We start from the raw sequence: 23,961 nt of genomic DNA on the forward strand, positions 1-23,961 counted from the left end.
CACATAAGCAAAGTCTGCCCGATTCTTGGCCAATCCCCGCGAGTGGGTAAGCGCCAAACTCATCAAGGACATCATCATCATCATCAACAACCAGAACGTGGCGCTCGAGCATCGCGTTGGCAGCACGGCAGGAGACGTTCGGCTGCCCCGCCTCGTCAAGCACGAGAGTTGTGCGTCAGGCGTGGTTCACCGAATTGACAGGACTCCGCGGGCTGACAGCTGTCTTAGGGTCCAAACCTCGCCGATTTCACTCGCAATGCCAGGCTCGGACAAGCAAGGAGGTGCGTATCCGCTAATGTCAAGTGTGCCGGCGTGGGTCTGGTGGAATTGCCGTTTTTTTGTTGTTGTTGACTGCAAAGTGTGGAGCACTCCTATAACGTATGTCAGGCGGCCCGAGATGCTCGTTTGAGTCCTTGCTAATATGAACATTTAAACACTGTGGGTGCTCTTTGGACTGAGGTTGGCGCTAAAGAAGTTACGCTTCGCAACAGGCAAATTAGTACTCCTATAGACGAAGTGGACGTTCCAGATTTTGCGGTACCACTGTTACATTGAATGATCCTTTGTTGACATCCATTGGGCACGGAAGCGCTTAAAAGCCGAGCGTTTTAGTCTTAAAAATGTGGGAACGGTGACACTATTCCTGGATGTGATTCTTAACGCCCGGAAAAAGAGAGAGAGAGAGAAAGATATCGCTTGTTTATTATGCAGGAAACTCCGAGAAACTTACAAAGCGTCGCGGTAAGCATAAACTATCATGCACAGCTCCACCGCATTGTGGATAACTGTGGACGCTTGCGTAAACTGATGGTGTACCTTGTGGCTGTATACCGCGCAGGCAGCTCCACAGCAATGCCAGCGACACCTTCAACGCGGCTTCGGGGTGGTGCATCTACCTTTGCCCCCGGCGGCATGGGCAGTTTGAGCTCCCCGAGCAGGTCATCGCCTGCGACGTCGACCACGAGCACATCGGAGGAAGATGAGCCTACCAGCGGCAGCTTCAAGGGGACGTCAGTGTCTCTCAAACAACAGAAAGGTGGGCACCGAGTCTCGCTGCCCGTCGTGCTGATTAAAGCAATAGCGAACGAAACAAACAATATCGACACGTATAATTCCATACGAATCCTTTTTTTTCTTTTTTGCCTTTCCGCAGAGATGATGCGACAGAAAAAACGTTCTGCTGTGAAAGTTTTGGTTGCCTTGTTTCCACGGGTGAGACACGCTCAAACTTTTCTGAAATGTAGCTGCAGATATCGCTACACTAGATGGCTATATTTCCAAATCTTGAGGGCCTTCATCCAGAGGTGTCAGCCAAGATGAGTGTGGGCAGGACTGGGAAATTTTCATAATAGTACTTTTTACCAAACACTTGTCAATGAGACTCATTAATTGCTTCATGGTGAATGTATGATAACGTATATCGTACTCAGCTAATATTCGGTTTCTAGTCCTACGTGCTACAGAAAAAGAAAGGTGTTGCGTGAAACAAACCTTTATTTAATTCTGAAAGAGGGAGACATAAGGAAACATAATGTGACAGGCAGGAAAGAATGTTACAGCTGCTCATGAAGAACACTGTAGGCTGACAGGTCCACTTAAACCCGGAGAGGTACTTGCGTGCGGGTTCGCAGAGGGAACCGATACGTACGAGTGTGGCCTTGAATACAATTTCCTTGGCATTACCGCTTGCATTGTACTTCTGCACATCGTGGACAAGAGCAGATTCTGACACACTCATGGCCTTAGTGGCAATTCTTACGTTTTTGATTTTATCGCACAATAATTTTGCAGCGTGAAGTGCCACGCTATTCGCTGGCTGAACCCTTGCAGGACTATTCCCTTTACAATGACGCTTAAAGCGAACATGATCAGACGTTTTTCATCATTAACCTGTGCAGCACTGTATTACGCAAAGCAGCTTAAGTTATATTTTTATTTTGCAGTTACGTTCGCTACCGGAAAGCCTCATATTTTTAATGTTGTGCAGCCCTGTAACAAAATACGTACAAGCCATAGATTAGAAGCGCTACATACTCCAATCAACAGCGGTAACAGAATTGTAATATTTCAAACGAAAGAATGGACTCTCCATTTTTACTGAGGTACATGTTCTCCGCAATACACAACTTGGAGCTGCTTGCTTTGATATTTTTTTGGAGGCCTTGGAGCACTTGTGTTCCATCTTTCCGAATCCAGGAACCCCGAAAAAGAAAGGACGTTACTGGCTAGACAAAACGTCTTAATGGGCTCCGAACGACGGCAACCTTGTGCGTCTCATTAACAGAAGCTATCAAATTTCTCGTAACTTGGACGCATGACTAACCCCTTCAAAGAAAAAGTAGAAGGAGCTGAGAAAAGTTGAATTTATTTTACGGCGCTTTAAGGTCGATTTTTCACACATATAACGCTTACTGCGCGGAAGGAAGCAGTTATCGTTAAGCAAAGCTTGGCCACAGTATCTTGGGTGTCACAGCAGCGTCATCTGTGACATGCATAATTAACTCGATAAGGACACTCTTTGCGGAAATATGCAGGTCTCTCCCGCTTCTGCATATACCCCATTCCTCCCTACCATTCCGTGTCGTAAACGTCTCCGCAATCACGCTGCCTGTCTTGCACTTTGCCTGAAAGATCGAATGTCCCGGAATCATGTTGCTTCAGAGCTTACGTGCATTCTTGACGATTTGGGTTAAGCCAAGCAACACAGCAGCCGCATCTATTCTGCCTCACTTGTGGTACGAAACGCATGCGTGCGTCAAACGTTTGGCCGCAGATACCTAAGGTGACCACGGTGCTGCTGGAGTTCTTCATCATGCGCGAGAACAAGGTCTCGCTGAAACGCGACCCGCTGTCGCACTTCTGCCAGGAGCAGTCGGTACTGGCGGCCCAGGACTGCCTGCAGAAGCTGCACAGGCTGTTCATCACGTACCAGGACATCCGGGACATGGTCGAGAACTTGATGGGTCTGCACACCCTCTGCATGAGGCGGGCTCCCGTCACGGCGCGCAGCCTCGGCCTGGTCATCCGCAAGTTGACAATCATCGTTGGTGAGCTGGCTATTTCTCTCGAGAAGATCTCCGAGGTGCCGGTCACCGACTGGATGGCTGTCGGGGACTCCGTTGTCACGCGCACCGACAGGGTACGTGCCACTAATCGACACTACACGTGTGGTGCACGCAGTCTGCTTAGTGGTTTGTGTTGAACGAAACGCTGGGCAACAAGTGAAAAACCGTTACTGACGCTGTTCAACAGCTTGGTAATGCTATAGGGCAAAGCTGCCTACCCAGCCTCAAAGTGTAATATTCTCAGCTGACTTGGTTTTAGGAATGCTTGCAAAGTGATGATTGTTTTATCGTGTGTTTTGAAGAAGCGACGAGGAACTACCATAATATCATAAAACTTGATTTTGAAAACGTCTTCTCTCTTAGAAGTATATTATGGGAAAACCAGGAAAAATATGCACATAGGGATTAAAATTTTCAGCGCGTACTCGATTACTCTGTACTTGCTTGATTACCCCCTTCCCTGAACAGAACACAAATACGCCCATTGGTGGATCTTTATGTACGCATTGTTGTGGTGTCGTATCTAGTATTTATCGTACTTCACTGTTTGCACTTTTATTCCAAATGGGGAAAAAGTAACGGTGCCTTCGACACCGGAGCTGCCTTGCTCAGGTGTCAAAGGTGTTTGAATAAAAACGGCGCTTGCAAAACAAACAAACAAACAAACAAGAGACATGCTAAAGTCTCAATAAGATCTCGCATGATTATGTCGCATGCTTGGACAATGCGTTATAAAGAAGAAACATATCTGTAATCCAGCACCTACCACTGCTTCGGACGCTCTTGCAGCCTACGGAGGGTCACTCGACCACATGACAAGTGTAAGACACACTTGTTCAGTACGGCATCCTGTTATTACTAACCAAAAATAATTTATTCGTGCGCGGAAACCTCGTCCAACAAACGAGGTAGTCGCACAATGCATGCACAGGTAACAATTTGAACACCTGTCCAAGTAAACAGCGCTACTTATTCCGCAGCAGAGCAGTATCTACGCTGTTGGGTTTGCCGTGTTTCGGAAGTACTGACTGCTTCTAAGCAACAGCTTAGAACTACGTCGAGAATGTTGCAGTAAGGTCACACCAAGGAAATGAATCTTCAGAAATATAAAACTGATCTCCGATGCTGATTGTGTAGGCTCAAACACATGCACACACATCGCAAGGGGGGCTCCGCCCACCTCAACGCAACGCTTACCTAAATTGCTTCAGTGTACGTCTCACAGAACTCCATTCCCGGTAGAAGAGGCCACGTCAAACAAAATAGACAGCTCGACGTGGAAACAACCGCCAGAAACTAAAACATGGGCTGCTCGTCTAAGCCAGCATGCTGACTGCCCCTACACTCTAAAAACAGCTGCACCCTTTGGGGTGTATATTTGTCCCACAACGATAATCGTCATCTGTCTTGCCCGCGTTTCCTTTCTTTAACGCTGCGAGCCCGGTTCTTACCAGTCACGAACGGCATGCGCGTTATCAGTGTGACGCAGCATTCTCGACAGGAAAGTAGCCAGTGCCGAGTTTTAAAGAAAGGAAACGCAAGCAAGGCAGATGACGATTATTGTTGTGGGACAAATATACACCCCAAAGGGTGCAAACAGTTTTTAGAGTGTAGATGGCACCACTGCGTGCGCAATATGGCGGCGCCCATAAAAGAACGACCTTTTGGGTGCTTCAGATTATGCTTACGCTCCCACAGGTCTCTATAGACTCTAAGGGTTTGTCAGAATTCGCTGAGGGGATCTTGTTTTACAATTTGCTCGTAGTGCAGGTTGCATGACAGTCCGGACCTGTATGTCGCAGCTGCGTGAATGGGTTTAGATAGTTAGAAGTGGGCATATAAACTAGTCTCACTTTTGTGCCTTGAAATGCGCGCTCTACTGCTTCTTATGAAAGGAAAAAAAAGAATGCTGAAAACATTGTTACAAATCTTATGATATCTGGATACGTTCTTGTAATACTATCATGTTATCATGACAGTGAAAAATGACACGCTGCCAAAGGCGTACTTAAAAATTGCGCTCCAATCCACGCTGTGGCGGTAGTTGGTCAGTAAAGCTGTGACATCGCCTGATACGAAAGACCAATGTGACGTAGCCTCGAACGATTGAGCAACGTGCTACACAAAATGATTGACAGCAAGACAATTAAATGCACTATACCAAAATTTTATTTCTCTGAAACGATATTGATAACAGCCTTGTGATCGCTGTCGTAATCACTGAAGTTATTCCGTTGCTCCTTTAGAGGGATTCTTAGGAAAAGTTAAATGGCATTTCAGTAGTGTTTCAATGGCCTTCGTTTCAAATGAACGTTGCTTTTTGCATGAAACGCTGCGTCCTACCAACCTGAGCACGACACCGTTATGCATTTTCTTGTCGCTTGTCAACGTGTTAACGCTGCTCTTCGGGAGTCCCAACTATGCGTGGCGCGAAATGCGAAAACACTTATGTACTTAGGTTCAGGTGCGCGTTAAATAACTCCAGGTGGTCCAATTTCTTCTGGAGTCCCTCACTACGATGTACTTCATGATCAGATTATGGTTTTGGCGCGTAAAATCGCGTAATTTATTTTTAAAAATTTAACCATGCATGGCCTTCCCGTACCGCTATCCCACCACAAACGAAATCAGTTGCTAGGCGGGTTTCTCTTTTACACATGAAATTGTATGACATCACTCCCTGCTTCATTCGCATTGCTCGAATGGGCCTTATCATCTATCATGTGGTTTTGATGCTTGTTTTGTGCTTTTCCTTATTGAAACGAATACTCAGATGTCTTTCATGCGTAATTTCAATGGAGGTGACACTTTTCACTTCATTTCGTGGAATAATTTTCTGTCGACTGTTCTGTCGACGGAGACGAAGGTGAATCCCGGGATACGAGTGATACACAACTTTACTGTGAAAGTTAACTCTTTATTAAGTGAACTAGTGCCCAGAAAAATAGCACTCAGAGCAGAACGAAGAGCCGAGCACGATCATCAGTCGTCGAATCTGATCTCCGGATGAAGTTCGTCGACTATCTATAAGTGACTCGTAGATTCCAGCACAGTTGCTGGTACTCGCGGGTGTTACACAATGTACAACACTATTCGAGAGGCACATGCAATGGATTACACAAGGTTTGGTGACAACATAAGCAATAGATGGAATCGGCATCGACATTTGGGAGTCAGCGGAAAAGAGTTAAGTACACATGTCAATATCGCCAAAGCCCCATATCAGAGGCAAAAATTACAACCTTTGAAACCGCTAACAAAGTGCCAGTATGAGAAGCTTGCTGATTGTCGTGGGCCACTTTTTGAGGAAGCCTCGACATAGAACACCGGTATTTTTCGGCTACTGGTCCGTATATTGAGTACCTCCTACCTCCTAGGACATCTCTTTGCGCATCACACACATACACACACACACACACACACACACACACACACACACACACACACACACACACACACACACACACACACACACACACACACGCACGCACACACACACGCACACGCACGCGTGCACGCACACGCAACGCGCACGCACACACACACACACTCTTCTTCTTCTTCTTCTTCTTCTCCAGTGATCATCTTTAGCGATTCTTGTGGATTGTCAGTGTGCCCGAACTAAGTCTTTTTTGCGTGTTTGGCAGATGATGATTGAAGAACAGCCCCCGTTCACTGAATTCATCCCGAGGACGCGAGATCTCGAAGCTGTAAAGCTTCTCGGGGCAGGCGGCTTTGGGTGAGTAGAGGATGGAACAGTAAACGTCAAATTAATGACATATGAGCCCACGTGTGGATGTTAACGTAAGATTGTGCTGTTGGGCCAGCTCGCTTGACATAGTGTTAATTTCTAGAGCAAAGACGAGGCAATAGAAGATACAAGGCAAGGTGCAGAGCTGTCTTTCGTTGTCACATCTGTTTTGTACTTGCGACGAAAAATAACACAATGTCAATTGAGCTCACTTATTGTTGCCGAAGTGTTAGTTTATGGCGAAATGGTTTCGAATGCAAATGTGTGTTACGCAAATCACAAGAGACCGTACAGAAGTGTGCAATACTCACATAACCATTGCTGAACACCTTGTGTTCGCACCAAGTTGCGAACACAAAGAGAATCAAGTTGTATATTTCACACAAACAAAAGTTGAGCGTGTACTTTTTTAATCTAAAGGTTCATCGCGGAAGTGAAAAGATCTTTCTGGTCACTACAAGATGACTGCTCTGGCTTGCACAGACCGAGATATATAATACTTACAAGTACTACGTGTTTCGATCTAGCGGTCATGCAAGTACGAAGCTTGCTTCAGGTTGTAACTGTGTCTATAACTCGAAGTAGATAACGAAGGCCCATGGTTTAAAGTGCGATTGCTTACTCACCAAATGCCTCCGAATAGGTCAAAAAAATTTAGTAGGCCTACAACTCTGTGAAGATGAATGACTAGCGAAGCTGTAGCACATCGCACAGTATTAGACAAGGGTACATGTATATATTTTTATCCTTTGGCAATGGCAGTGGCGATAGCTTTGTGATTACTGGGATATGCACTGATTGGTTCGGTTACAACCTTACACAGAATCTTATCCAAAGTTAAGTCTATACACGACCTTTATTGATTAGCTGAGCGATTTGGATTAGCGTGACACTCCAAACAAAATTCTTCTAGCACAAAGTGCATGAACCATTTCATGTCTTGTTTCGAAATGTCCACGTTGAATGCCTCCAACGATAATCACAGGCTATTAGTGTCATCATGGTTAACCCTTGCAAAGTGTGTGGTCATGAACTTCTCGATATCACACTTGGGTGAGTCTGGAGATAATATACACAGTGAATATCACAATTCCGCATTTATTTGGCACGGCACTGACATCCATCCCTACAGTCGGCGGCATTGTTTTCTGGCGATCCAAGGGTGGATAGTTGTAAATGCATTTTGTCCTTTGCGTATATGGCAAGGCCTCCTGCTCGTGTGAGTCCATGTGATGTTCACAAACAATTCCACAATACCCATCGACTTGGATCTTTATTTATGTAATTTATTGTTTATTATGATTATTATTTGGAAGTGATGGAGGTGGGGGGGGGGATGAAATTAAGAAAGTCGAAGGCTCTAGCAGGAGTCGGTTGGCGCAGAATAGGAGTAATTGGAGATCGCATGGAGAGGCCTTCGTCCTGCAGCGGACATAAAATAGGCTGATGATTATTGTTATGATTAGGGGCAGAGTGCTTGAAGCCTGCGTGACCTTCGCCATGGGTCGGTCCGGTATTGTACAATCTCCGGGATTGGCCCACGCTCACCTTTGTTATTGTTGGCGCACGGACACGAAAAATGAACCGAACCATAGCCAAATACAGCTCCGCTGTAAAAAAAAAGTTTTTCGTTCGAAGTGGTGGCGAGGTTATTAGGAGTCTACGCTGCATGTTTCGTTATACCCAATCTTTTCTCTTTACAACAGTATGTCTTTGAGCGCTATATATAAAAGCATTAAGTCGCAGAATAAATGCGTAGCACACGAAAAATGCGTTCAGCAAGTACAGCGTCTGACGAACTTGCTTAGAGTGCACTGGACCAACTATAGTGATGGTCTCTGGTTGGAGGAGATAATTTTGCGTAAGCGCTTACTGAGTGGTGTTCCTATAATGTAGCACGCTTTTCTTTGTGCTACGGAGATGGCTGATTCGTGAGTGGTAGGCAGCTACAGTTTCGCAGGTTGACGGACGCTGAGCCGTGCCGGCCATAGGCCAGAGTGTTTGATAAATGTAGATGACGAAAATTAAGTGCACATTAAGAAGCACTCGAGCAGCGGCGGTGAGATTTTGATAGCGCATGTTCAAAGCAAATCGTCGTGAACCCTGTGGCGGCGGTTTTGTTGCCACGCTCTGGACGACGGCGCTAGGGAATGTACAAACATCTAGGGAAGGTATAGACTTCTGTCATACTTAGCCCGAACGCGCCTTAAGCGCCTTCCTTTTCCTCTGCGAATGGTGCTGGATGAGACCGGTTTGAGGTGCCTTGAAACTGCTGGCTTAAAGAATCCACGACACAGTCGCACTACTGTTTTCAGTTTATTATGGTAATTGAGAACAGAGGGTCCAATACGGTTACACACAGAAACACATGCACAAATGCGGCCAGCGCAGCCGGTACTCGATCCCGCAACCTCGATCTTCGCAGCGCGACTCCAAAACCGCTACGCCACCACGGCGTTGTGGGACGCGGGCGGTTTAACACGCAGTGCACAATACAGTCTTGAAAATTGGACGTCATGACCTCTCGAATTGATCCCACTCCTAAAAGCTTTGATATTTTCGCTTTAAAACCGGTTTTTGTTATAGGTGGGCCTCTAGACGATGAGTTTTCGTAGTTGACGTTGAGTCTTTCGTTGAGTAGTGCATAACATAGCGGTCCAGTGTGATGTGCATGACACGGCCTTTCCGTCATGCAGCGCCGTATACAAGGCCAGATACAAGCCGGCCAACCTTATCTGCACGGTGAAGGTGATCGCCTCAGGCCGATTTAAGCAGCCGAAGCAGGCGTGCATCGACAAGGTGGTCGCTTCCGTCGTGCGGAGCCCTTTCCTCGTCAAGTATTACGCATGCTTCGCCACGAAGGTGAGCAGCACCACGCTTGCATATGATGCCTTAGAGGTTAAGCCTAATGGGCAGACTGTCACCAGTCAGGATAGGAAAACGTGCATTTTCTGTGAGTTTCGTACACTGTGCGACAGTAGGCCCCCTGGACTTGTATGCGTTATCGCGATTGCGAGATGTCAACGTCGTATAGGCTGTTGTCGCGCAGAAAGTAAATTCTCTACAGGAGAAATACGAGGGTGCCACAATGAAACAATCGAGCAGCAATGAGTGCGAGACTTCCAAACTCGTCTTGGACGTCGGAACGTACCGGTGAGTAATGACAACTGACTACCCAGTACATACTGTAGCAATATCAGTGTAAAGACATCCAAGGCATGCCCTATTAGAGCGTTTTGGCTTGCTCGTACACGTAATTTCCGTTCACGGAATGCTGGCTTACTGGGGACATAAGCGTAAGCAGCCGGGTTTGTAGCACCACCCTGGGGCGCACAGTATAACCAGATAGGACACAGGTTTTAATACTGCGGTTACTGACAATACGCTACTTATACCTTTACCACACGGGCACAAGAAAATGAAGTTAGCCGCGTTTACGTTGCAACTGGCCCATGAAATTACTCGTAATGCGCTAGCAAATGCTACGCGCTACCGTCGCATTCTATCGCATCCATGTAAACGGGGCTATTCAATCGCTGATGCCTTAAGCTCTCTAACGACATTCTTTTTGGTGGAGCTGCTACCAGTGAAAATGTAATGACATTTGACACGAAGATGTCGATGACAGCGTCTTCTGGAGTGTGCAACGTCAGGGTACTAATAAAAAAGAAGTCACGGTTACGCCAGAGGAACATGTCAGAATATTACGCGAAGTGTAAGGCTCGTAGGTGCACTGGCACTAAGAATTGCAGTAAACGTAAGCTGACTACGTAAACACGCCTGGCGTGGCGTGTGTATACACGAACAGAGAAGACTCGATGACCGCGAGCTGCATAGCTTAGAACTACGGGGTCTCGTCGGCGGTGCCACCTTGTGTCGACGACCTCACGTTCCCGTACTGCGACATGCTCGCCGGAGTTGCGACAATAACACGCGGGGAGCATGTTCGCGCCTTGCGGGAGAAGCGATGCTCTCCTGCGGAAACCGCGCACCGACAGGTACTATTCTAGCTGCCGTATAATTTGCCTACTACGTGTGCGAAAACGACGTCACAAGCCGACAGGGTCTGCATGGTCGGTACACAGCGTGCGTATATAGGCTACGTTGCAGTTCATTTCAGCAAGCAAAGTTGTCTAACCTGAGGTTTCAGAATGCAGCCAACCCATGCCGAAGCCGCCATGATCAAGCCCGCTGAGTACAACTCGGCACATGAGCGTCGTAGTTCAAAGTTGTGTGTAAATTATCGTTATTTTTTGCTTGACTAACGTTATTTCAGCTGCTTCAGTTATACTGCACTGCGCGAGCTGTGACGTTGGAAGTACGCATGTCTCAGTCGAATGAGTTCTAGCGAACGCATTGGATGCCGTTTGAATATATGTGTATTCATGCATTACGTTTACAAATACGCTCTCATGGTCAAGGCTCATTACAAGCAAAAGCTGATCGGCGTCTTCCGAAAGTGCGCTTTCCTAAACAGAGGTTGAAGTTAGCGCCTGCTGCTGCTAAACTCTTGGCATGCAAGACTTGCCTATTACACCTAAACTGGAGTATTCCAATGTCGTATTGGTCCATTTCTACCAAGACAAACAAACAGTGCCTTGAAATGGTTCAAGTAGTTGCGGCTCATTCATGTTTCAAGAAATATCGAAACAATTCACTTTCTGCTCTGATGCTTGAAGAAAGCATGTTTTCATTATAATTGCGAAGAAATGTAGCCAGGTTTGAATTATTGTATTCAATTTGTCGTGGGTCTATAAAGTTTCATAGCCATAGGTATGCTCACGCTTTTAAACAGCTCACCTACGTCATTTTCACACTTGTATTCTTCTCCCGTATTAATCAAGCACCGCGCCGGTGACGATAAGCACGTGGTGCTCCTTCTCGAAGTGATATCAATGCATCAGATGCTGCAATAGATTTCAGACGTTCCCTATAGGCAGCACTTCTAACGTATACGCTTCTTCGCTGCTTTCAGTTTGCTTTGGTTAGAGCTTGTGTTTAATGACCTTTAGAGTTATTTGACCACTGCTGGTCGCTGAGTTGTTTATTTCTGGTTATGTATTTGATTTGATACTACTGTACATAGCGGTATTTTGCACAAGCTCACATCTTATTGCGGATTCACATTAACATCTTATTGTCTTCATTCTTAACTTCTAGTTCGTCAGCTTGCTTTTTAAGCCAACACAAGTCTCTGTCTACTGACGTACTCGTCTGCAAATGTGAGCCTGGCCGCATGAAAACGGTCAAATCTTCATCATTTGTTAGTGAATACTTGTGTTCTTTCAGCGTTTTCCCGCACCCTGTTATCAATATCTTTTGTTTTACTGATGATGTGTACTTGCGAGTCATATTGGACCTTGTCTAACATTACGTTTTTCTACATTGCACTTCATTATGTATAAAATCCCACCTGCTCGGTCTGATGCGACCGCAGTGTATCGCAAATGAAATGATCAGCCCATGCTGAGCACTCCGCGTGTCTCATACAGGAGGCGTATGTGACAATGATGGAGTACGTGCGTGGGGTGGACCTCATGCGCGTGATGGAGCGTGCCATGTTCTTGCCCCTCGACCAGGTGCGCATCATCATGGCCCAGCTCATACTGGCCGTAGAGCACATGCACCTCAAGGGCTTCTTGCACCGTGACATTAAGGTGTCCAAGTAAGCGTGCCCAACGGCTCCTCTCAGCGTACTACAGGCTCACTCGTCTGTCGCTTCGTTTCCAGCATGCTCATTATTCCCGGAGGAAGAGTCAAGCTCATAGACTTTGACACCAATAAAATTTGCCTGGCGCACTGTAAGTATAACGAAAGCAAGTGAAGTCGCATTTATTCGTCACCCTGACGCGGCTTCGTGCGCGTTTTTTTTTATGCAGTCACGAAACGCGTCATGCGAGGTTACTTCCAGCGAACCGCGTCCGAATTCAGGGACGGAGAATCTGCCGGGACTATTCCCTATATGGCCCCGGAAATTCTCAAGCAAAGGCCGTACGGTGAGACAGAACGCTAATTCATGGCTGTTCCTTTCATCGCTCTGCGGGTGCGTCGGTGGTTTCGGGCCACTTCGCACAGTAGGCGAGGATCCCCGAACCTTTGGTGCAGTGGTTAGTGCTGAAATAGAGATATGTATATGCTGCAACGAACAAGCTGCGTACGTGTCTAGCGTTCTTTGTCTTTGTAATCTTGTTTAATAGGTGCGCTAATTTTGGTGGTAGTGCTCCGGGAAACATTTTTCCCGAACACGATGACGGAGAGGAACTCATTCTGTGCCTCATTCACTACGGTTCGTGCGTTGAAGTGGCTGGGATGTGGCCATGTACATTTCCTAATGTGTCCCAGCAACCTGAGGAAGCTAGGTCATCGTCCTCTGAGTGAACAGACAGCACTAGAGCACCGTTCCCACCGATCGTCGGCTCAGAAGGCAGTGAAAAGACGTTTGTGCTTTCTGAGAACGTCTGGTTTGCATGAGCGGCGTTGACTCGATGACTGTCTGTACACGTCTGTATGCCCTCTCTTTCTCCCTTCTCTCGCTTCCTCTTCTCCCTTCCCCCCAGCGTAGCGTAGCCAACCAGACTCTTGACTGGTTAACATGCCTTCCTTATATCCCCCCTCTCTCTTCCTCTTCTCCCTTCCCCCAGCGTAGGGTAGCCAACCAGACTCTTTGCCGGTTAACATCCCTGCCTTCCTTATATCCCCCCCTCTCTCTCTTCATCTTCGCCTTTCCCCCAGCGTAGGGTAGCCAACCAGACTCTTGACTGGTCAATACATATATATCTCTCTCTCCTAATGTCACGGCGCACGTTGAACGTTAAAAGCAGGCCGTGCCTGCGACTGGTGGTCCACGGGCGTGGTGTTCTACAAACTGATGACCGGTCGCGTGCCGTTCCGAGGCCCAACCAAGAAGCTGCTTCGCGACCGCATCATCGCCTCGCCGCTCAAGTGGCCGAAGTTCGGCGAACACCCCCATTCGGCCAACAGCACCGCCAAAGACATGGTGTACCTGCTCCTCAAGAAGAACCCTGTCGAAAGACTCGGCTCCAGGCAGTACCGACGCATCAAGGTGTGTTGAACAGCCGTTCACCCTTGCCACCGCGTGTGGCTAGCGCAACATATCGTGCTATACTATCATCTTAAGAAGAGCATTTAGCTCGAGTGCTCCCATCTAAATACATGTAAAAGGAGAGTTCGTTTTTGTCGGCAACCACTGCACCAAATTTGACGAGGCTTGCTGCATATAAAGGAGGAACCTAAAATATAGTGACTGTTGGTGTTGAATTTTTGATTTAGTTCGTCATTTCTTTATTAAAATTGGCAAAAATCTAAAATCTTCAAAAAACAAAATTATCAAGTTTAGAACACTGTAAGTCATCAAAGAAAAATGATAATACAATTCTGTGAAATGCATCTAATAGTACATACAAAGCGGACAAAATTGATGTTACACACGAATCTTAAAAAAGTTTAATAAAATGGAAATACAGCTTTTGCAGAGCCCTTGTAAACAACGTAAAATATTCACGTAAGATGTAAAATGACATATCGAATTTGTCCGCTTTTAATGATCTAATGGATGCCGTTCATAGAACCGCGATATCGGTTCTTGATGCATAGCTACTAATTTTTAAACTTCGGTGCTTCTATTTTTATTTCAAGCTTCCGAATTTGTGAAAATTTTTGTAACGGAATTCAAGCCTTAAATCCAAATTCCGCTTCAAACAGTCACTAGAATTTAACATTCTCTCTCATGTGCAACAAATTTCGTTAAAATCGGTCCAAGGGTTATCTCAGAAAAGCGTTCTCGCGTTTTACATGTATTTGAATAGGCCGCGTGGAGTTACGGCCGAGTTAAAGCTTCCTTTTAAGCCTGCACGGCGAAATTGTCTTGGCTGATGCGTTCGCGCGTTCTTCTAATATATTCAGTGGCAGTTTGCGAAACGACGCACGCGAATTTCTGGCGCAGTCGCACTTCTTCTTCGATGACTTCGATTGGAACCGGCTGCGTTCGAGCAACGACCTCTGCGACGTCCCGACCATCTACGAGCTCATGCACACGTCACCGGCCTCGGATGCGCCTACCGCAGTGGCTGAACACAGCACGCTGAACCTGTGTGCGTGAGGCCTCTAAATTTACTAAATTCTGGCGGTCCTATACGCGCCGAAACCACGATACGATTCCGATGCACGCCGTAGTGTGGGACTCCGGATTCATTTTTGACCACCTGGTGTTCTGTAGTTGTCACCTGCGCCTGAATGACACGAGCGCTTTTGCATTTCGTCACCATCGAAAACGTGGTCGTCCCATCAGGGTTCAAACTCGTCCCCTCGAGCTAAGCAGTGCGATTCCACAAGCTGCCCTGACAAGTCCACTTGAGGCCTCTCTGATACGGGTAATTTCTTCGGCAAATGCACAAAACGTGGGTTTGTGTGGCCTCGTGCGAGCAGGCCTTTCAAAGCATCGAAATTATCAGAATGGAATATTGCGGTTAAGCTCAAAATCTATGGGTAAGATTTCCCTCATTCAATGTACTTAGTATTGGAGGAAGTATCGCAACCCATTGTACATCCGACTCCATATCGGGCGCACCACCGTGCAAGCTCATACTTTAAGGCCCAACCACATGGGACTAATTTTACGCGCTTCGCTACGCGTCGCGCGTCTGCGACGCCGTGCGCTCTTGTCCTGCGCGTCTAAGCAAGACGCGCAGGCAATACCGTATTTTGAGTGTACGCGAAAGAAGTGGCAGCCGGTGTACCGACATCACGTGGCTGGCATCTAAACTTTCGGCATGGTTCAACGATGCGTAGATACAGACGGTGTGCATTTCTCAATTTGAAAACAATGTAGTCACTAAAATATTGATAAAATATTGATAAATTGAATAGAAAAGGCAAGCATAATGATGCTCAGGATAAATTTTGTGAAACCCAAACAAACATTTCCGCTGAGGGTGATCTAGCAACATTGTTCTACGCTCCACAAGCGCGCACTTGTGCGCGTATCGTGTAGCTGGTCACCGTTGTCTTCGTCATACGCGTACAGACGCGGGCCACGCCTATCCCGTGCTCCATATGGTTGGGCCTCTATCTTCGCATGAAAGGCGGACAGCAACGCACAGCTACACAAAGCAATTCAAGTGCCTGTCAAAACTCCGCCGTGGTAAACAATTAGGGCGCCTTGTTAGAGGGGGCGCCGCATTAATTTCTTCCTCTCAAACACTTTTATATCCGCCAACGCGAAATGTCGCTACAAGGGAGTCTCAGAAGCTGGCCTTAACCCTAATGAGGCACTTTTACTACCGTGCTGCTAATATGCCAATTATTGCTTAACAGCCGAGCGCCTTAGCCGATTAGCCAGCACGGCGCGTTGCTAGCAGCCCGAAGCGTTATGCGTTTCTTAATTAAACTGGCACTCGCGTAACGCGCCAAAGGAGATGCCACATTTACTCTCCGGCATTGTGCAGCCGCCGCAGCGAAGACTTCGGCTCAGGAGCGCAAGCTAATCAAGATCGAGGAGCTCACCGACTTGGACAGCTCGCAGCAGAAACCACTCTTCTCGTACGCTTCCTCGGGCTTCAAGCGACTCGCCTCCATGGTGGGTGTCACGGAAATTCATCACTGAAATGGTGACAGGCTGGAAATTCGATGCTGGTAACATAAGTACACAGTCATTAAGCTTACGCGCACGTACACCCGGGCACAAAAGTTTCCGGACCACGGGATCTCAGAAAACCCAGCCTGTAGTGACAGGCAGGAAATTCGATGCTGGTACATAAGTACGCAGTCAGTAAGCTTATGCGCACGTACACCCGGGTACAAAAGTTTACGGACCGCGGGATCTCAGGAAACCCAGCCTGTAGTGACAGGCAGGAAATTCGATGCTGGTACATAAGTATGCAGTCAGTAAGCTCATGCGCACGTACACCCGGGCACAAAAGTTTACGGACCACGGGATCTCAGAAAACCCAGCCTGTAGTGACGGGCAGGAAATTCGATGCTGGTACGTAAGTACGCAGTCAGTAGCTCATGCGCACGTACACCCGGGCACAAAAGTTTACGGACCACGGGATCTCAGAAAACCCAGCCTGTAGTGACGTGCAGAAAATTCGATGCTGGTACATAAGTACGCACTCAGTAGCTCATGCGCACGTACACCCGGGCACAAAAGTTTACGGACCACGGGATCTCAGAAAACCCAGCCTATAGTGATAGGGAGGAAATTTGATTCTGGTACATAAGTACGCAGTCAGTAAGCTCATGCGCACGTAAACCCGGGCACATAAGTTTGCGGACCACGGGATCTCAGAAAAACGGCTTGTAGCAGTAGCCAGTAAAACTGTATACGACAGTGTTGTTAGCATATCATAGTCGAGGCCTGAGATGCAAATACCACGCTGCGTTGTGAGGTTGCGGAGATATTCGGATTTTTCTCAGATTTCATGGTCCGTAATATCTTGTGGCCGGGTGTACGTATCCGTGACGCTGCCAGGCCCAGTTCACTTGAGAAACAAGGTCACGTGCATACCTGCCAACTTCTGCGCTTCAAAATTCGCGAAGTGCCCCGGGCGCAACACCGAAAAGGAAGGAAAGGGAAAAGGGAAGGAAATAGCCCGTATTTTTATTTAAGCTTGCCTTGAACGCGCGCTCTTTCGGGGTTAGATACGCAGTTTGTTAGCGAGGATTTACGTTTTAGGTGCAGCACAAATGCAGCAGCTAAGTAGGGACAGCAAATACTGGCAAGAAAACCATTCCTTTTTTAACGTCACGGCGGCTTCGGTATTGTCGACGTCATCTGCTTCAGGAAATTGCCTGCATGTGTATTTGTTCGAAGCAAGTACCCCGCTTTTGTACTTTCACCATCAAAACACTTCCAGCGGAAGGTTCCGAGGCAGACAAAACGAAACTTTCCCGTGACTGCTACTTTTTGGTAAACCTTTATAGACATGTGATAAGCTGCTGTGATACTAGCCCAAACTGCGAATACTGTGGGGTGCCAGAAACACTTTATCATATATTTTGTGTGTGTCCCGCGTACGCGCAAGAACGACAGCAACTGGTCTCTTCCATTGCAAAGATCCATAAGAGGCCGCTATCAGACGAGTTTCTTTTAGGTCCTTGGCCCTATGCAAACAGCGCCGCCATGATATCAAGTGCCGCTATAGCTTTTCTCCCAGCCACTGGGCTGGACTCACGGCTTTAGAGATGGTACAACTCTGTGTATTTGTATACCTTCCTTATACCATCATCATCATCATTCATCGGCCCTTCCCCTCCCCTTCCCTTTTCTCCAGTGTAGAGTAGCAGGCCAGATCAAGTTATAGCGCAGGCCGACTTCTTTCCCTTTCTGTAAATAAATTTATCTCTCTCTCTAAAGGCACATGATTCGTAAAATGGCAAATTCATACCCAAATTCGTTAACTTGCATGCAAGTAAATTTCAAGTTCAAGTTCAATAACCACGATCGAGGGAGTTTTTAAGAACGGAAACTTTGCGTCGTCTGGCAGCAGCCTGCGTCGTATAGCGGTGCGAAGGAAAACCCATATCGTACGAAAAAATTCGGGAGAGATGGCAAGTGTCCCCGATAGGTGTTGGCAGGCGGACAAACTAGAAACTAAATGCAAAATTGCTCAATGGGCGAACGTGTGCCCAAAGGAACTGCAATTCGGCAGTCACAGTGACGATGCCGGTAGCGCTGTCGACGGCCGTTGGATTTAATGACCCACTGCGAGCACTGCTGCTTTGTCCGCTATTTAGGCATGACAGCGCCGTAAGTTCCCGAGCCGTCCGAGGCGTTGATTCGTGAACGTACGTTACCGCAATCCTGGCGAACGTATGATCTTGTCAAATAGTGCCCGCCTCTACAGTGCTTATCCCGTGACGCAGCTGACGTCGTCTGCAGGATGCAGCGAGCACTCCTCCCACAGTAACGAGTGATCTGTCAAAAAGATTTGTCGCCAGCAAATGCAAAAAACAAACAAACCTGTGTGGCATTGTTTACGATTCCGCTAGGGCAGATATGTAGGTTCAAAGTTAACTCAGCAAAAATTCTCAACGTTGAGGTGAAACTGCAGATCGCATTATTTGCCATGTATTGTTTGTAGTGGGCATATTCTGGCGAACCGAACAAGTGGCCACTCCACGTTTAAACGACGTGTTTTGCAATTTCAGACGAGGGACAGTGAAAATCCGGTAACCTTGAACGAATCTTTCATGGACCAATCCAACGTGTCGTCGTCCGAAATCGACTACCACAAGACGACAGAGGCGGAATCCATGTACGGTTTCACCGGATTTTCCAAAAGTGAGAATTCACAACACCGCACGCGGGGCAAGGGGAAGCCAATAACAGTGAAATTCGCCCGCTTGACTGGATTATGATGTCGTCGAGTCTTGAAGCGGCAAAATAAAAAGGCACAGAATACGGCATCAGCGAAGGTTTCTCCTCGGAAACTCGCCTGGCCCGAAGGCATCTAGTCAAATTTGGTAAAGGAAAGAACAAAAACAAAACAAAAAAACCATGATAAACTTAAGCGCCTTTGTGACAAACTCATCTCTGGGCAGAATACTTAATTTTGTTTTCGATTATGCTGCCCAGTCCTTTGTCGAACTCAAATCCTACAGCGACTGGTGCAAGGACCGCCGAACCCGGCTCAGCATATTAGGCACGTTCCGCCACAGCTCTACACGATAACAACCGCAACCCAAGCGTGTCTCATGAAGCCTGATGTCGTAGTCATCGAGTAACATTGTGTTGTTAACCTAAACATAACTAAATTCCTCCGTATATATATACTTGATCCCGAAACCATTCCTGATCTTAACGATTTTCAATTTTCTTTTTTTTGCGAATAGTAAGAATGGTAGCAATAATTACGCCGCCGCTACTGGTGTTAATCTCCAAATTAAGCGCTGTAAGAACAGTGTCAGTGCTATAAGAAAAGTGTAAGAAGAGTGTAAGAAGAGTGTAAAAACAGTGTAAAACAGCTTTTAGAAATGATTTGAACGTGGTCCTTAATCTCACCACAGGCCCGCACCAATGCTCTCAGCATGTATTTTTTACCGAACTGGTGTCGAGCTTAGAATGGCCTTCCTAGAGAAAGTGCCCGCCGCGGTTGTTTAGTGGCTATGGTGTTGGGTTGCTAAGCATGAGGTCGCGGGATCGACTACCGACCACGGCAGCCGCATTTCGATGGGGGCGAGAATGCGAAAACACCTTTGTACTTACGAGTTGGGTGCACGTTAAAGAACCCCAGGTGGTCCAAACTTCTGGAGTCACTACGACATCCCTCATAATCAAATTCTAGTTTTGACCCGTAAAACCCCATAATATTTTTTTGCGGGCTTTAGGTCTGCCATCGAACGTTTTGTCGCATGTTTGTGACGTCATTATCATAATTCCTTCCTTTTTTATGCCCATCGTTCATGTAATGGTCCTTCGAGGCCTATGAGTTTTATGTATAAGTAGGTAGGTAAGTGATTGACTAAGAAAGTAAAAATAAATAAATAAATAAATAAATAAATAAATAAATAAATAAATAAATAAATAAATAAATAAATAAATAAAAAATAAATAAATACGTGGCAATGCACCATAACGCACTAGAGCTGCAATTGTTATTAACGTGCTTGGCAGATGAACAAAAGGTGCTTTTTTCAGCGTGCTGATTTCAAGCACATTTGTTTTTTCATCTGGTCTCTATATTCAACGTGAGCAAGTCTTATGGTGTACAAAACTGGCGTTGATGTTAAATGCTGTGGCAGGAAGATTACTATTTAATTGCCAAGTATTAGGGAGCCTGCCCCCGTGACGATACATATTAAGAGTTATAAGAAAAGGCCCGACATTCACGCGTAATTTATTTGCAGCGGACACGTCGGCCCGAAGCAAGCGAGTGAGCGAAAAGTTGAACTTGATATTATTCCGCAAGAAAAGCTTCGGAAGATTCTGGAGCTTCGGCGTCAACTTGGAAGTCGCGACAGGCGAAGGAGGCAGGAACTTCTTCATTGTTGAGGTGGGCCTTAAAGGTGACTTACCTCCAGCGTTGAACGAGAAGAAAGGGAACCGAGGGGCCCGATTTTTATATATCGCATCATAAGAGTTAACGTTTTTGACACACATCACTACAGTGAGGAATGAAAATCATGTGTTTCGACACCATAAGGCACAAAATGCAAGCAAATAATAGGAAAGCCCGCAAGAACCGCATTGTTAACATCACTTTAGACTCCAGAGCCACTTCCTGTTTTTCGGTCCGACTGCCATGAAGGTGGTCATGTTTGAGCATTTATTGACAGAAGTAACTTCGCAGGCCTTTGAACGTCTCGTGACTCCCATTACCTTAAGAGGTAGCGAACTTAAATTAGTGCAGTTTTTAATTGTTTGCGTGAATTGGCGTGGATATCCATCCCACTTTTGAAATAGGGCAAGCCTCTAGGCCGTTCGGGGACTGTAGCGAACAAGCGAACGACAATGAAGACAGACACGGCCATGAACATCGGCACGCGTTGTGCGTACATATCATGCCTAATTACATCACTTGCTTTTGATTCATAGTTAGTATGTTCCCGCCATTTTCTTTGGAGCATTCCGATACCACATGCCGTGAGCTTTGTGCTGATGTGCTCTCTACCTAACAATCACAGGGCCGCCTATATAAGAATATGCAAATACTGTCACTTTAAGCGCTGCGAAGGCACATGCTTGGAGAACGGGGCTCCAGGGACCCGTTCTCAGTCTTACTTCTCCATGACCTTCGCCTGTCAACACATTCTTTTAAAAGTTTTTTTATTATGAATCAAGTCTCATCTCTCTCAGTAGATTGAACAGCTCGGAGCGTCCGTCGCGACAAAACCTGCTGATGTTTGATGATGAGCTCACTGAGACGCCTTTCGGTGCACGTTGGAGTGTCACGTGTTAATCACACAAATCACAGGCAGTGCCAGCAGCGACTGTTGTTTTTTTTACTTGAGTTCACGTGTATTCGTGCAAAACAAAAATTTCAATATGCACGCATATAAATGAGTGTACCTGAGTAATGATACTGAAAAGGGGAACCCGTTACACATGCATAAACACTCCAAGAAACACGGTTCTTGCCTTCACAGTATGAATATGTAACCAGCTGGGTAGTTGCACGTGCTTCGTGAGAATTCGACAGTAAAGAAGCTAGCTGGACAGACCACACTCACTCGTGCAGTTGCGCACGTGTGACAGAAATAGCCAGAAATCTAAACCAGGATGCTGGGTGCCCGGCACAAAGCCAGCACAAAATTCTCGCCGTAACGTCACCGCAATTTGTTTTTCAGAGCGTGAAGCAAGGCAGCCCTGCTCAGCGGTCCCAGATTCTGGTCGGCGACGTGGTGGTCGCCGTCAACGGCACCAAGGTTGCCGGACTGCCCCTCAGAATTGTACGAAATATGATGAACTCCTCCGGAGACCAACTTGTCGTCACAGTGCTCTCGTCCAGTCCGTACAGAATTATAAACACCGGGTGCGTGGTTAACAAGATCCCTGAAATCGCCGCATTGTTTTGTCCGAAAAATACGTAATCGGAGAATTCCTCCGAGGTAGCATAATTTCGGTTAAAGCGGTGACGTGTAAAGAAAGACGCGTAATTACAAGCTGAATCCGGCACTAATAATTTCTAAAACAGTTACTGAAGGCACTTTGTTAGTTCTTGCATACGGGATTAGCTGAAGCTGCCCCCGAGCGCACGATTTCCATTTAGATAAAAAAATCTATCCATTTGCATATCATTTGCAAATCCATTTGCACGAGGCTCAGGCTGGGCGCACGCGGAGACAATAGCGATTTACAAGTATGGCACAAAAAATTAGGAGGGAGAACTTGTGTAAACTACATGCCATTCTAGCAAAATGTGACGTAGAAATTGGTGCGTTTCCTCAAAACTCTATTTCTCATTATTCTGATGCTGCTTGTAATGCAATCATGATGAAAGTACACCGTGACGCGGGACATTTGCCTATTGTTTTGCGCAGTCGAGTACAGACTATGAAAGCCTCCAAGTCAAATAGATCTTTTTATTTGCTTCTCGTACTCTGTGACCTTCCACAACGTGCGTAAAGCAATAAAGAGCAATAAAGCAATACAACAACAACAAAGCAATAAAGACAGTTAAAATGCTTGAAAATCAATGTAGTCGACATTATCTGCGCTGAAGATTTTCACAATTTTAACACTGCCTGCAGCGTTTAGTCCTTGGAAGGTTAGCAATGCATTGGTAAAGTTATGCTAATGTAATTCTGGGTTTTTGCTCACCTGTAGCAGAAACACAAGTTGCTTGAAAGTTCAATATATTTGTTGTCCTGGCAGATCCGATGTCTGGAAACGTCGGTATAAATGATAGTGCATTGCTGTAGAGGGTAAGGCTATAGTGGGCCTGCGTATGCACCATTGTGCATAGCGCAGGCATTTTTCTACGTGGGAGCCGCGAAGATGTGAATATGCGCGCATACACAGTTCACAATACGTGAATGCGTTTCCACGTACATTGCCGCATTGAAATTAACGCGTTTGGCTCACAATAGCAAATGGAACATCCGATGCCCTGTTCTCATACTTAGCGCTTTACTTTCTTCACGCAACCGCACTGGCAATAATTTTCCTGTATTGTTTTTTTTTCGTCAGGTCAATGATTAGGAATAATTCTGATTGTTACAACATGCCTCAGTCGTGAAAATTTTCTTATTTGAAAAAAAAAAGCATGAGTGAGCTATGTGATAACAGTACTGCCACTTGCATGAATGGTGACACTGCATTGCTTCCTCAGATTTGTGTGGGAAATATTGTACACATCTTTCCAGCGCTTACGACAAAAAAAGAAGAAAAAAGAACCATGAAAGGCTAGTGTTTTCGGCCATTGACACTACAGCGGGAAGGTCAGCCACTTGAAAGTTGCAATTATGCATCGATACAGAAGTCCGAATATTTCTAGTACTTTTTCCTTACAGCCATTCAGTGTTGCCAACAAATTTTGCCCTAAAATAGCAGAAAAATTATACGCATTTGTTTACGGCATGACTGTAATTTTCCCTTTTAAATGAAAAATGAACGTTCCGTTCATTTAATGCACAATAAAAAAATACATGTTCCTCCTCGGTACAGTCTACTGAGGAGACTAGAGG

General features: G+C 46.3%; 1 protein-coding gene across 7 annotated transcripts in view; it reads left to right on the plus strand.

The window, feature by feature from the left end:
- The first annotated feature begins 22 nt into the window (after positions 1-22).
- The window catches only part of LOC135919701 (microtubule-associated serine/threonine-protein kinase 3-like), a 27,887-nt gene continuing 3,948 nt past the window's right edge, over positions 23-23,961 (plus strand). Inside the window, exons 1-16 of one of the 7 annotated variants that reach the window (XM_070527160.1) lie at positions 23-281; positions 712-741; positions 839-1,036; positions 1,154-1,212; positions 2,774-3,139; positions 6,713-6,804; positions 9,513-9,678; positions 12,309-12,481; positions 12,547-12,617; positions 12,696-12,812; positions 13,638-13,879; positions 14,780-14,927; positions 16,281-16,411; positions 18,985-19,117; positions 20,683-20,841; positions 22,123-22,307. In XM_070527160.1, the coding sequence (XP_070383261.1) occupies positions 257-281; positions 712-741; positions 839-1,036; positions 1,154-1,212; positions 2,774-3,139; positions 6,713-6,804; positions 9,513-9,678; positions 12,309-12,481; positions 12,547-12,617; positions 12,696-12,812; positions 13,638-13,879; positions 14,780-14,927; positions 16,281-16,411; positions 18,985-19,117; positions 20,683-20,841; positions 22,123-22,307 (2,295 nt within the window). In that variant the 5' untranslated portion in view covers positions 23-256. Of the gene's footprint in view, positions 282-711; positions 742-838; positions 1,037-1,153; positions 1,213-2,773; positions 3,140-6,712; positions 6,805-9,512; positions 9,679-12,308; positions 12,482-12,546; positions 12,618-12,695; positions 12,813-13,637; positions 13,880-14,779; positions 14,928-16,280; positions 16,412-18,984; positions 19,118-20,682; positions 20,842-22,122; positions 22,308-23,961 lie in introns of those variants that run through there. The other 6 variants (XM_065453552.2, XM_065453548.2, XM_065453549.2 and 3 more) reach the window with 6 other exon arrangements.

The sequence above is a fragment of the Dermacentor albipictus genome, chromosome 10 (genome assembly GCF_038994185.2).
Source record: "Dermacentor albipictus isolate Rhodes 1998 colony chromosome 10, USDA_Dalb.pri_finalv2, whole genome shotgun sequence".
Classification (NCBI taxonomy): domain Eukaryota; kingdom Metazoa; phylum Arthropoda; class Arachnida; order Ixodida; family Ixodidae; genus Dermacentor; species Dermacentor albipictus.